Source organism: Primulina tabacum, chromosome 1, assembly GCF_025594145.1.
Source record: "Primulina tabacum isolate GXHZ01 chromosome 1, ASM2559414v2, whole genome shotgun sequence".
In the NCBI taxonomy this organism is placed as follows: Eukaryota; Viridiplantae; Streptophyta; class Magnoliopsida; order Lamiales; family Gesneriaceae; genus Primulina; species Primulina tabacum.
Window position 1 is genome coordinate 59,252,123 of NC_134550.1, and position 15,344 is coordinate 59,267,466.

At 29.2% G+C, this 15,344-nt stretch overlaps 1 protein-coding gene, 1 long non-coding RNA gene and 1 pseudogene across 2 annotated transcripts; 2 read left to right on the top strand and 1 right to left on the bottom strand.

The window, feature by feature from the left end:
• The first annotated feature begins 61 nt into the window (after nt 1-61).
• LOC142520603 (protein TRANSPARENT TESTA 1-like) lies at nt 62-1,324 on the top strand. The gene is made up of 2 exons (XM_075623655.1): nt 62-534; nt 838-1,324. Exons 1-2 carry the CDS (start codon nt 160-162, stop codon nt 1,240-1,242), a joined length of 780 nt encoding a protein of 259 aa, XP_075479770.1. The 5' UTR covers nt 62-159; the 3' UTR covers nt 1,243-1,324.
• Nucleotides 1,325-7,610: 6,286 nt separating this feature from the next.
• Nucleotides 7,611-11,732, bottom strand: LOC142515058 (7-deoxyloganetin glucosyltransferase-like; annotated as a pseudogene).
• Nucleotides 11,733-12,767: 1,035 nt separating this feature from the next.
• LOC142520612 (uncharacterized) lies at nt 12,768-14,446 on the top strand. Its single transcript, XR_012813961.1, has 3 exons — nt 12,768-13,199; nt 13,286-13,309; nt 13,548-14,446. It is a non-coding gene; the product is annotated as an uncharacterized LOC142520612 (long non-coding RNA).
• Nucleotides 14,447-15,344: the final 898 nt, after the last annotated feature.

Below are 15,344 nucleotides of genomic sequence, written 5' to 3' on the forward strand. Positions count from 1 at the left end.
TTCGATACTATTTGATATAGACTATGAATATCATCACACTCAATTAGAAGTTAAGCCATTTTCGTATGACTAACTTTCAATAGAGGTTAATATAATAATACTGGTTACGTATATATAAGAAGACCTTGACACACAAAGAAATATGCACGGATCATAAGCATGGAAGGTTCAGGTGGTATTTCATTTAACCCATTTTGTTCTCTAGTTTCCTCCTCGATTGTCAACAAAGATATCGAACAATTCAACTTCTTCCCAAACAAACCATTGACTTCTCAAGAGAAATTGCATACCAGAAACGCTTCTGATCAAAGCGATGGTCGCGCTAAAGAAGATGCTGCATTTGCCTTGCAAATAGGCCTTCCCAACGGTGGATTCTTCGATACAAGTGCTGATGTTGGTCGTATTAAGGATATAAGTTCAGTAGAGCTAGTTAGCCCATACTGGATACCTACACCTGAACAAATCTTGGTGGGTTTCACTCATTTTTCATGCCAAATATGCAAAAAAACCTTCAATCGCTACAACAATCTCCAGGTGCATACCCTCATACATATACATATATCATGCATCATGCATGTATGAATACATTATGTAGCTCAAACTAATTAATAGTACTGTATTTATACTGAAGAAACTCAAGATGTTTGGATCTATGTTATCGTTAGAAACTATTAGTATCTTCAGCTTGCTCCGAATACTTTGAAAATATGACTTCCATCTTGCTCCGATCACATAAGAAACTATTAGTATCAAGAACTCCAATTATGATTGTTGTTTTAATTTCTTACATGTGTAAGATAATTTCTTTGATTATCTCATGTTTGATATATAAGTCAGATGCACATGTGGGGTCATGGCTCAGAATATCGCCGAGGCCCTAACTCACTGAAAGGGACTCAACCAAGCGCCATGTTAGGAATCCCATGCTACTGCTACAGAGAAGGATGCAAGAACAATATAAACCACCCCAGAGCCAAACCCCTTAAGGATTTTAGGACTTTACAAACACATCACAAGAGAAAACATGGAATGAAGCGTTTTTCATGCCGAAAATGCGGCAAGCGTTTGGCCGTTAAAGGAGACTGGAGAACTCACGAGAAGAACTGCGGCAAACGCTGGCTGTGCGTCTGCGGTTCGGACTTCAAACACAAAAGATCACTCAAAGATCATGTCGCGTCGTTCGGTTCTGGTCATGGCCCCTCTTTTCCTCCCACTTTTGATGAGGCGAAGCTTGCTATATGAAAAATCGATCATTAATATTTGATTCTGAACAACTTGTTTGAATGGCATTTTTGGTTGGTTTGCATAGAGAAACTATAAAACAGAGAAAAACACTTTAATAAGCCCAATTTTTTGCTAGATGATATTTACAATTTTTTTTTATCTCAAAACATATCATATTTTTTTATCAAATTTCTTCATTCAATATAAAAAGCGCAACTTTTTTCCCTAAAAAATAGAAAATGTTTTGATAAAACAACAAAATTAAATAATAGTTTTTCTTTTCTTTTTAAGAATTTTAAATCTAAAGAGAAAATCCAAAAGTTATATTTTCTGGGTTCTTGAACACTTTTCTCGATGAACATGTATCTCCAAACAAACAATCTTTTATCTTTTATTTTATATTTTTTTTAAAAAAAGAAGTTTTTGCCCCTTAAATACATTTAATTGACTAAAACTAACTTTTCTATTCTATTAATGTAACCTTTGTCTAAGTGACCTATGTTGTTTGCTTTTGATGGAGAGTTGGTTTGTGAAGAGCAAATCAAATAATCTGGGACGAATTTTCATGCTAACTTGACATATATAATTTTTGAATCCCAGTATTCTAGAACAGAAAAATGTTAAAACGCAGGATATTGGGAACTAAAATTAAAGGTATAATATAATTGTGATTTTTTTTAATTGAGATTTCCGTTTGGATTTAGTAGCTTTTTTCTTAAAAATGTTTTTTTATATATAATTAAAAATTGATTTTATAGTTTTATTATGTTTGGATATGTATTGTATTGCTTTTAAAAGCACTTAATTAAGTTAAAATAATTGTTTTTTCAAAAGACCAAATTTATAGCTTTTAAGTGATTTTCTAAATAAATCATATTAAAAAAAATAATTTTCATCTATCTATCCAAACAAAAAACTATCAAAATTTTTACTTAAAAAAATATTTTTAAAATCAACTTAAAAAACACTTATTTTAAGTAGAATGTTTTTAAATCCACACGTACTAGAATCTATTTTACTCAATTGTCCGTGTTCTAAAAATCCATCTTTTTTTACACCATGGATTCTTTTACATTATTTTTTGTCAGTCCCATCTGCAATTGGATTCAAAACCCCGACCCCAGTCAAAATTAATTAATTAATAAAGCTTAAAAATTCAAGCTACTAAAATATTGTTATTATAAAATATATGTATAATCCACATTTATATTTTTTTTTATTTTTATTAGTAGGACGAATGAATTTATATTCATAATACGGGTTGACACGATTCATACTTGATATGAAAAATAATATTATTTATATATAAAAAGCCAAATAATATTGTAATTTTGTACTAATGATTTGATTGATATATGATACGATAAATAATCTGTGTATATATATATATATATATATATATACTAGAAAAGTGCACGTGCGTTGCACGTGAGCAACGAAATTGATGAAAATATATGAATGAAATTTTGATAATATTTAAATGAATTAAAATATGGCTAGTAGCATTTATCAATTAAAACAAATCAAACAAAATAAAAATAAAAATCATGAACATAGACGGTATATTAATCGGAAAAGTTATCTTATCCACATGACACATTTTTTAATAAGCTTCTTGGTTGGTTTTGACAACTCAACAACTCTTTGTCATAGTTTTTATAATAAACTCAACAAGTATATGATCATCTTTAATACTTATTATCTTATTTAGAATCCTCATCTGAGATCTGACATGCTTGTAGTTTGCTTCCCTATCACGATATTTTTTCGGTTTTCTACATTGTTTTTATCCGGTAATCTTATATTTCGACTATTTGTTTTTTTTGTTGAATGATTTTTCAGTTTATGACAATCATCAACTGTAACTCCTAAGAAAAAATTATTTAGTCGTGATAGGTTTTTACTTGTAAGTAAAAGTATGTATAACCTATATATCCTTCAACAACATAACCAATGAATGGTGTTATAATTTTTTCGAACATCGTGATATTTGTAATATCAATTTTATATATTCAGTATCAATATTATTAACATATAGCTATAAGGTTAATAAATTTTTAACAATTATTTCTCAATCACTGTGAGAAATAATACTTGAAAATCTATCAAATTACTATATATTAGAACTGTGTCCTCGTTTAATTTGACGCAATTCAGGAAAGTCATCTCGTTGGTCACTTTTTTAGAAGCTTTGGAACAATGATTGCGTTCATCATATCATGAAAATAATATAATTTCAATCTCACTTGTTGTGTCTAGAACATAATATTATATTATTCATTGAAACAAAACAAATTTTCTTTTATCGAATTTACATTTTGTTTATAATATTTTATAACTTGTGAAACGATATACAAAATTAATTATTGCATTTTAAAAGTTTTGAGAAGAGACACGAATAATGTAATTAAGATATGCATATGAGATATCAAGATGATATTGGAGGAAATAAAGTGCAACTGGCTCAACATCTCAATTTACTAAAAATTCACAAAATTGATCTATTGTGTCCACAAAACTTTAAAATTTTTCTCATACCATTATAAATAGAATGAGAATCGTGTACACTTTGTTTTTCATGTAATTCTTTTTCTGGATGAACAATTTTTTTCTCTTTGAAAAACGATTTTATTCTTTGAGAAATATTGACATTTTATATGACATTCATGCAACATAATCAACACAAATGACATATAACAATAAAACATGTTAACGCTAGGGTAAAAAACTCATCTCATTGCAAGAACACTAAATTATCAAATGAAGCATATTATTTAGTAATATTTATTTAGCACCATATATAAAAAATTGACCAAATAACTTAAAAACAGTGTTTGAAATCAGTTACATTCAAACATTTCTCTCAATCACGTATCTCAGTTGAAACAAAGAGTCTGAAAATATCTCTATTCTAAATGAGAGAAAGAAGTTTTATAAGAACTTAATATTTATTAATACTTTATTTTTATTTCATCCGTCTCATCTCCCTTTGGCATCCTATTATTATCTATCATTAATATGGTAGAGATTTTCATGAATTTGACTGCAATGTATAAATTTAAGTAATTAAAATTATATTAAAATAATAAATATTTTGATTGAGTTAAGTACACTATTAATGACCATTTTAAACTAACATAAAAAATGACTTAAATAACATCATGAATATGACGAATTGTAAAAAAAAAAAGGTAAAATAGTAAGCTCACAAATGAAAGTCATATATTTAATAGGTATTATTATTAATAGATAATATATTATTTAGGGATATTTTTTTAGCATCATATATCGAAATTGACTAAATGCTTAAATATTTGCATTGAAATCACTCACATACAAACATTTTCTATCAATCATATATCTATGTTGATATATAAATAGTCTAAAAATATCTCTATTTTAAATGAGAAAAAGATGTTTTATATGATCTTAATATTTATTAATAATTTAATTTTTTTCAGTCTCACTCTTCTCCATTCGTATTCCCAATATTAACTTAATATTCGGAATATTAACAATTTTTTAATTTATAACATTGTTATAGTAATTTTCTATGAATTTGATGTAAATGTTTAAATAACTAATGTAGAAAATAATTTAATGTTTAAATATGTATCATGTAAACTAATGAAATTCAAATAGTAATATTAACAATTTTTTTAAATATGTAACATGTAAACTAAATGAAATTCAAAAGTAAAATCAAATTAATAATTATCTTGATGGAATTAAGTACACTATTAATGTTCATATTAAATTAACTTAGAAAATGACTTAAAGAACCTCATGAACATAAGAAATTGTAAAATAAATGAAAGGGTAAAATAGTAAGCTCACAATAATGAAATTCAAAAGTAAAATCAAATTAATAATTATCTTGATGGAATTAAATACACTATTAATGTTCATATTAAATTAACTTAGAAAATGACCTAAAGAACCTCATGAATATAAGAAATTGTAAAATAAATGAAATGGTAAAATAGTAAGCTCACAATTCAAACTCATATATTTATAATAGTATTAGATTAGATTAGATTAGATTAGATTACTAAAAATTCACAAAATTGATCTATTGTATCCACAAAACTTTAAAATTTTTCTCATACCATTATAAATAGAATGAGAATCGTGTACACTTTGTTTTTCATGTATTTCTTTTTCTGGATGAACAATTTTTTTCTTTTTGGAAAACGATTTTATTCTTTGGGAAATATTGACATTTTATATGACATTCATACAACATAATCAACACAAATGACATATAATAATAAAACATGTTAACGCTAGGGTAAAAAACTCATCTCATTGCAAGAACACTAAATGATCAAATGAAGCATATTATTTAGTAATATTTATTTAGCAGCATATATAAAAAATTGACCAAATAACTTAAAAACAGTGTTTGAAATCAGTTACATTCAAACATTTCTCTCAATCACGTATCTCAGTTGAAACAAAGAGTCTGAAAATATCTCTATTCTAAATGGGAGAAAGAAGTTTTATATGAACTTATTATTTATTAATACTTTATTTTTATTTCATCCGTCTCATCTTTCTTTGTCATCCCATTATTATCTATCATTAATATGGTAGAGATTTTCATGAATTTGACTGCAATGTATAAATTTAAGTAATTAAAATTATATTAAAATAATAAATATTTTGATTGAGTTAAGTACACTATTAATTACCTTTTTAAACTAACATAAAAAATGACTTAAATAACATCATGAATATGACGAATTGTAAAAAAAAAAGGTAAAATAGTAAGCTCACAAATGAAAGTCATATATTTAATAGATATTATTATTAATAGATAATATATTATTTAGGGATATTTTTTTAGCATCATATATCAAAATTGACTAAATGCTTAAATATTTGCATTGAAATCACTTACATACAAACATTTTCTATCAATCATATATCTATGTTGATATATAAATAGTCTAAAAATATCTCTATTTTAAATTAGAAAAAGATGTTTTATATGATCTTAATATTTATTAATAATTTAATTTTTTTCAGTCTCACTCTTCTCCATTCGTATTCCCAATATTAACTTAATATTTCGAATATTAGCAATTTTTTAATTTATAACATTGTTATAGTAATTTTCTATGAATTTGGTGCCAATGTTTAAATAACTAACGTAGAAAATAATTTAATGTTTAAATATGTATCATCTCCCTTTGTCATCACATTATTATCTATCATTAATATGGTAGAGATTTTCATGAATTTGACTGCAATGTATAATTTTAAGTAATTAAAATTAAATTAAAATAATAAATATTTTGATTGAGTTAAGTACTTTATTAATGACCTTTTTAAACTAACATAAAAAATGGCTTAAATAACATCATGAATATGACGAATTGTAAAAAAAAAAAAAAGGTAAAATAGTAAGCTCACAAATGAAAGTCATATATTTAATAGATATTATTATTAATAGATAATATATTATTTAAGGATATTTTTTTAGCATCATATATCGAAATTGACTAAATGCTTAAATATTTGCATTAAAATCACTTACATACAAACATTTTCTATCAATCATATATCTATGTTGATATATAAATAGTCTAAAAATATCTCTATTTTAAATTAGAAAAAGATGTTTTATATGATCTTAATATTTATTAATAATTTAATTTTTTTCAGTCTCACTCTTCTCCATTCGTATTCCCAATATTAACTTAATATTCGGAATATTAACAATTTTTTAATTTATAACATTGTTATAGTAATTTTCTATGAATTTGGTGTCAATGTTTAAATAACTAACGTAGAAAATAATTTAATGTTTAAATATGTATCATGTAAACTAAATGAAATTCAAATAGTAATATTAGCAATTTTTTTAAATATGTAACATGTAAACTAAATGAAATTCAAAAGTAAAATCAAATTAATAATTATCTTGATGGAATTAAGTACACTATTAATGTTCATATTAAATTAACTTAGAAAATGACTTAAAAGAACCTCATGAACATAAAAAATTGTAAAATAAATGAAAGGGTAAAATAGTAAGCTCACAATAATGAAATTCAAAAATAAAATCAAATTAATAATTATCTTGATGGAATTAAATACACTATTAATGTTATATTAAATTAACTTAGAAAATGACCTAAAGAACCTCATGAACATAAGAAATTGTAAAATAAATGAAAGGGTAAAATAGTAAGCTCACAATTCAAACTCATATATTTATAATAGCACTATTAATGTTCATATTAAATTAACTTAGAAAATGACCTAAAGAACCTCGTGAACATAAAAAATTGTAAAATAAATGAAAGGGTAAAATAGTAAGCTCACAATTCAAACTCATATATTTATAATAGCATTAGATAATTGCAAACAAACATTTATTACTGTACCAAACATAACATAAGATACAAGTTCAACTTTAAACAATTGACAAATTGTCTAATGCTTGTGAGATTCTCATGAGATAACTCTTTAGCCAATTTCTTCCACTCCATGGCCATTTTCTTCATCTCTTTCCTTTTGTCTCCACTCATCAACTCTACGACCAAACTTCTCACTTCGTCCCTCTTCGCATTATTGTCGATCTCCATGCTATTGCCCCGACGAGTGCAGCAATACCCAAAAGTTTGTCTTTTGCTCCGCAAAAAACGGCCAGCAAATCATCGGCACCCCGCTGCATATGCTTTCGAGGGTCGAGTTCCATCAACTGTGAGTCAAGAACCCTCCAACGGAGGAGTGATTCAGAACTTTTTCTCGAGGGCACCAATATGCCATAAGAGATCTTTCTTTCGTCGCTTCAAGAAATTCAGGCGGGAGAATGGCCTTCTCCCCCGAAACGAGATCAGGCCTTATAATCCACAAAATGTTTGATTACGTACGGTTGGCAATCCTCTTTCCACATATTCGTTCCAAGAAGCTCTAAGCAATTTTTATAATTAATATTGTTCTTCCAGAATCTGCAAAGGCCCGATAGCATAAATTGGGGTAAAATTGATGACAGTTCTCTCAGAACGTCCATTTCAAGGTCCTCGAATGTGTTCAATACAATAGCAGAAGTTCTCTTAGCTCTCTCTGTTTCAGACATCACATATTTGATTCTGAAATCATCTGGGCTTGTGGTTCTAATGAAACTTGGAACATCCTTCAAACGAATTCCTTCCATGCATGGAATGTCATATACAATCGTGTTCAAATACCCATTGGTCAAGTAGCTCTCGTCTTCATTGTTCAACCAAAACAATTATGCAGGTGTCAACCGCCAGTCGTCAGACTGCCGGCCGAGATAATGACCCGCAACCTAGATAGTTTCCATTTATATTACTCTTATACTCGGACTTTACTAGATAAACGAGATTTCAGTGTCATAGTCTCATAGAGATTGATATAGTTATTCATATTCCTCCCTAACAATATAATATTCAATTCTAAGAGCATCAAATTTTTATCTAAATAAGTTCAAAGATGTAGGTTTCATATTACAGAACTAAAAGTTTCCTTTTAGTGGCGAATATCTCTTCTCATTGAGCTTAATAGACTGAGTGTAAGCATAGAATCCACATGCACTTGTGGTCCAGAAAAAGACATCAGGAATGCAAAGTTCTTCAGCAGCTTGGACAGTAAAATTCATCACCCCATCGGAAGCTAGCTATACGCGTCACCGGTGGAACATTGGACGATTACTTCGCTGTTGTTTAACTGAGCAAGAAGGTCTCTGAATGGGACCTATACAAGTAGTTATTCATATTCCTCCCTAACAATATGAATTTTTTTTATTTTTATTTTTACTTTAGGTTGCTAATATGATTTGTCCAACTAGTCAAGTATGATCAACTACAATAATAGAGATTAGAGATTTTTAATTATTTTGGAAACAATAACTTAAAATATCAAATCGATTTTTAAATATCATAAATTTTTAATTATTTTATCTGATCGATGTAACAAACAAGTATAATTCAAATTAGACATAACATAATAATCTCTTATAAAAATAAATCAACGCACGCATATAATTTCGACAGCATAACTTTTCAAGCTGGCCATGCATTTGCGTATCAGATACGCCACGAGAGTGGAATTATGAGGCTCAAGTACTTCCTATTGTTTTTTAATTCTTTTGCTGAGTAAAACGTGATGTTCATTCTTTTGTCTTTGTTCTTGTATCTATTATATTTTATTAAAGTTGAAGATATCATGTAAATTATCAAAGATACTGAAATATGTATACTCATTTTTGTTTCCTCATTGTGAACAAATTCACCAAAATTATTTTCTATTCAAATTGCACTGTAATCTATCAATATTTCTTATATAAATCACATTTTTCATCGTGTAATTTCACGGCTTTCCTCTGTTCATTTTCATGACATAGACCTCTTATCATGAGCGAAAAACTTCAACTACTCAACATTTTACACGTTTTCATGTAACCCAACACTTTGGCTGCTTCTTCAATACTATGGGAAAAAATAAATTTTGGTCTAATAACTTGTTCTTTTTGGGTTTTGATCCACTAACTTTTAAATTTTTTGTTTTTGTACAATAACTTCTGAATTTTGATTATTTTGATCAATTAACCACCATGACATTCAATTTTATTGCGAAAAAGTTATTAGACGGTGGTCAAAGATGACATGGTAAAAAAAATCGGTGATTTATTTATTTATAAAAGTCAATTTATTTGGCATCAACTTAACATGAAAACATTTCAAACAAATCAAGAAAATCTTACTAAGTTATATGCATTTTGATATTTAAAAAAAAAAAAAAAATCAAAGACCGTGACATCAAAATATGTGTTAGCAATAATTTAATTGGCGATTTCTTGAAAAAAAAATCAATGTTCCGGAGTTAAATTGACCAAAACAGACGAAATTCAAAATTTATTATATCAAAATAAAAAATTGAAAATACACTAGATAAAAAAAATACAAGTTACCAAACAAAAAAAATTCTCGTATAAATATATATAGTCAAATAAATAAAAAAGAAAACAACTGTTGAGCTGTAATTCCAGTGGTGAATGGTCAAATAAATATGATCTGAAAAATAAAAATATTGTTTATTGAAAATAAAATAACAAGAAAGAAGAATAGTCGATTTTTTTTATTTTTATTTTATGGAAAAATGAAGTTTATGGCAACTGTTTCGATAAGCTGACTTGTGGTGATATTTAATACTTTTGTAAATATGATGATTGAAGTTGAATTACTTACTACTGTTCGTTTTCAAATATTATAATGGGAAAGATCGTTCGAGATTTGATTCCACTGATTGGGTGTGAATTATTATTGAGAAAATGTGCATTTTAAAAACAACAGATCGATTACTAAATTACAAACGTGTATTTGTCAACTTTCAAAGAGTTTGAAATTAAAATGACAGGAAAGCTTTAATTAGCATATTTAAAGATGAATAATAGCCTTCGGAGAAATTCAATTTTATTATTAATACACTAAATATGTTTTCTATTTGATTGTACAAATAATATAATTCAAAAACAACAACTGAGATTCGAGAGTTTTCTGTAGTTCAATTTTCACCCACAGACACAATAAAAAGAAAAGTCAGAATCGGTTATTAGAAATTGAGGGAAAAACTCGTGTGAGACGGTCTTATGAGTCGTATTTTGTGAGACATATCTCTTATTCGGGTCATCATTGAAAAAATATTACTTTTTATGCTAAGAGTATTACTTTTTATTGTGAATATCGGTAGGGTTGACCCGTCTCACAGATAAAAATTCGTGAGACCGTCTCATAAGAGACCTACTCTACTTTTTATTGTGAATATCGATAGGGTTGACCCGTCTCCCATATAAAGATTCGTGGGATTATCTCACAAGAGACCTATTCTAGAATTGAACTCATTTCAAAATCAACTAACAAAAAAAATGCTTCTTATCTTTTTACTTAAAAAAAATCAGATTTATTACTAGTCTTATGCAAAATATTATGCTTTTGTAGATTATGAAACAGTGAAAAAAAAAATTGCAAGTTGATAATTTATGAAAATAAAAGGGTTAAAAATGATAAGGAGTTGGTAATTAGAATATGAAAGCTGGTTTCATTCTGATTCTGATCCTTCAAAATTGATTGTGACATTTTGATAAATAAATATAAATTATTCTGGACAATATACCCGATTGTCTAATACAAAATTATCCTTTTTATATATTCAAATAAGTGAAAAAAGACGTATGTTCTCTAATAATGACAAATATGTTATTTTATTAAAAAGATAATATGGATATCATTTATTTATAAAAAAATTCCACTTTAAATTTTTTTAACTTTTTATTTTTAAACACTACCCATTTTGATTTTTTACTCAATTTTTTATAATCTATAATTTCTAAAACGTGATTTAAAAACACAACCTTTGGCAAAAACTCCGTAAATATACAGCATTGGATAATGACATGCAGAGGAGATGAATGGATTTTCCAAACCAAACATAAGACGGGCCTTGATAATAGCCTCGTTCCTATATGAACCACGCATTTAAACACTTGATTGATCGAACAAATATTATTTCAAAAAATAACACTTTATGACATTGTGAGATTCAATTGGCCCATTTAAAGAATTTGAACCAAATCCATCCGACAAAAAACTTATGTGAGACGGTCTTAATGATCGTATTTTGTGAGAGATATATATCTTATTTGGGTCATCCATGAAAAAATATTACTTTTTATGTTAAGAGTATTACTTTTTATCGTGAATATCGGTAGGGTTGACCCGTATCACATATAAAGATTCGTGAGACCGTCTCAGAAGAGACCTACTCAATCCATCGAACGTGGCATGTTAAGGAGATTCCTATGATTATATTCAGTGTTAACAAATCGGAAAATGATTTTTCATACATTATACCATAGATTCAAATATTCATTGCATCTACAATTCTAATGAATGAACCTTTTGAAGTAGCATCAAATGTATCTTAACCGAGTGGCCAAATCTGCTCGATCTTAATGATTTATGCCATGCAAATGAGCAAACATGGATTTCTTGGTGAAAATTTTCACTCGTTAGTCATGTTTAACATGAGAATTCATTGTTGATATTCAATCTCAACAATGTTGAAGATTTTTCCAATGCGAAACATGCAACTATTAAATGAAGGGAGGAGATTCAAATATTCTATAAAATAAGGGTTGAAAAATATGTATCGATTAATACGCATATGCGTTCGAAGGTGTGATGCATGATACTTTGACTATAAAGTGTGAGCCGCCACGTTATCGATCCTCTGTATATATATAACATATGTAAACAGTGAACAAATTAAATGAATAAAGATAAATAATTATTAGCATCTTCACGAAATAAAAGCAAGGATCAATTAATTATCAAGGAGAAATCCAATCAGGTTGGATTCGGTTGGTTAATGATTTTACTTAGATGAAGTGATGTGAGAGCCCAGCCCGTACACCCCAAGCCCAGCCCAAAGTTTAAGCAAGGATAAATAATAAATAAATAAATAAGTAATTTTAAAAAAAAAAGAAATAATCATCATCATCATCACCGATTTCTCTCTCCTCACCCGTGACCTTCTGTCGAAACATTTTCACCATTTTCGCCGCCTCTTTGATCGCCGATTGTGGCCGTACCGGTCGCCAAAAAATTCAAGTAAATATACGATTGGAAAGCTCTCGACGTAAGCTTTCCATTGATACCACTCTTGCTAGGTGAAATCGTGATTTCCGAAAACCCGGCGAAAAACGCCGCCTCTTTCACCGCTAAATTCGTCGTCTTCCGCCGCTCAAAACTAAAAAATTGATTGAGGGGTTTTGTTCCTTATGTCGTAAGCTTACTTTTGATACCACTTTTGCAAATTTTCGAGAACTCTCTGTTTTTAGCGTAATTCCGGTCATCTTCTCCGGCGAGTTTGCCGTCTGTTGCCGGTTAGCTTTGGTTGAGGCTCGGTTTCAGCCACTGTTGTTCGGATTACAAGCTACCTCGGTGCGAATTGTTGCTCACGTGAATTTAATTCAATTTCGACTCAAATAATGTATCATTATTGATTAATCATTGGGTTATTGTTGTAGGTTCCGAAATTGTGCAAGTTGGAGGTAGAGTGTGGTGAACCTAGAATTTATCGCAGTCGCTTAAATATTAGTTTAGCGTCATTTAAAGCTAAAAAGAATATTTTGCGACGATAAAATAGAAATAATTGATTTTAGGTATTTTAGTCGAATATTGAGAATTTAGAAATTTAAAAGGCCTAAATTATTGAAATTGGATTTTTAGTGAATTTAAATAGTTCTGGAATTTTTATATGATGATAAGACCATTTAAATTAATATTCAGGTGATTTGTCTGAGTTGGCATTTACCAGACTTTCTTGAGGATTTAAGATATTTTGTGGTAAATTAAAGTCCAGTTGAGGTACGCATGAACTGTTTTATTATGACGTCTATATGATGTGAAATGACGTTAAGTACTTTGTAATGAGTTGTGGCGTGCCTTATGTGTTTCTGTGAATACGTGATTGCATTCTCGCATTTATTTGAGTTGATACTATTGTGGCATAGCATTTCGAGCCTTGACTCCTTTGATTGCTATTGATATTGATCTATCGAGTTGTTGCTTCATCGATGGAGTGGGTGGGTAGGATTAGCACTCCTGGTGACTTGCATGAGGGCTGAGCGGGTCGCTCCCGTACCCTCGATGCTACGTGCATGGTTGAGCGGCGACATGATATTACGTTGCTGCAGGTCCTGGCACAGGTGGCCACTGTTACTGTTGCTGATGCGTTTCATTTGGACTCCGCTTTGGTATCCATTATTTTGTTGTTACCGACACGCATTGCATTTCATTGCATTTTACTTGATTTTATTTCATGTCAGTTATATTTGTCGTAATATTACTGGTTCGTCGTACTGGAGCCCGACCCCTCGTTTCTTTTTATGTTGTGGTTGTTTTTGATGCCATAGCAGGTTATCCAGGAGGATTTGACGCGTCTGGTGGAGCGTCAGGTAGCGGTGCCCAGTAGCTGGATTGTGATTGAGAGTTCCCAGATATATACTATATTATGGAGTCATACATTTACCGGGGAGATGTCCCGTGTAGCTGTACTGTTATTTTTACGATGTTTTGTATTGATAGTTGTGTGATCGAGCCTTGCCGGCTCTATATGTGTTTAGTCCTGGCCAGTGCGGCTATAGGGTTGTGAATTGATGTTATGACTTTATTTCGAGTATATAAATGTTGTTTGTGTGGTTTGAAAATTTTTGGGATGTCCTATTTACGTGAAGGTAATGTCGAAATTTCTATTGGCCCAAAAGGAAAATTTTTAATCGCTTTCGCTGTTTACATTAATAAATCCTGGTTGTTTTGTCATTAAAGATTAATCAGGAGCACGGGCCCCCACAAGTGATCTGATTTGGAGTGACTGTTTGAAGAATGGATTTCATACAGAGTGTATCTAAAATTTCATTATTAACTAAAATTATACAAACATCTAAAATATAACCTATAATATTTAAGCCTGAAGATTATAGTTTCGTGTGTTGAGAGATGCAAAAGTAACCATTTTCTAATGGTGAGATATTATATGAATGACGGCGTACGAGAAAGTCTTTGAGAGAAAAGGCTCAAAAGAAATTCGTTTACAGGAGAATGACTCAGAGGGAGCCTATGATCGGAATAGCTCATGGTCGTTACATATTCGACTAAAAAAGATCCCTAGAGAAAGATTATTATTTCACGACAAAAATTTTTTTAGACCGTATCATGGATCAAGTTTGTGATACAAATCTCCAAACCGACCCCATTATTAGAAAAATATTATATTTTACGCTAAAAATATTACTTTTATTTTAAATATGAATCGGATTGACTCGTCTAACGAAAATATATATGTGAAACCCTCTCATATGAAAATCTCTCTTACAAAAAATCATGTCATTATATCATTTTGTGATTAGTTATTTGTCATTATATCAGGTTATGACTAGCTACAAAAAATACATATATTTTTAAATTGAATAGACAGATAGACCTATGCATGTAAATGAACCAAACCGTTTGCGAGCTATTCGAAGCTCGATTCGATAAAAAGCTCGTTTGAGTTCGTTTGTTAATTATATCAAGCCAAGCTCAAGC

Bases quoted from the DNA above. Each gene is read 5' to 3' on its own strand.
- LOC142520603 (XM_075623655.1), top strand. From the start codon at position 160: ATGGAAGGTTCAGGTGGTATTTCATTTAACCCATTTTGTTCTCTAGTT. The intron at 535-837 runs GTGCATACCCTC...TATATAAGTCAG, and splicing joins ATCGCTACAACAATCTCCAG to ATGCACATGTGGGGTCATGG.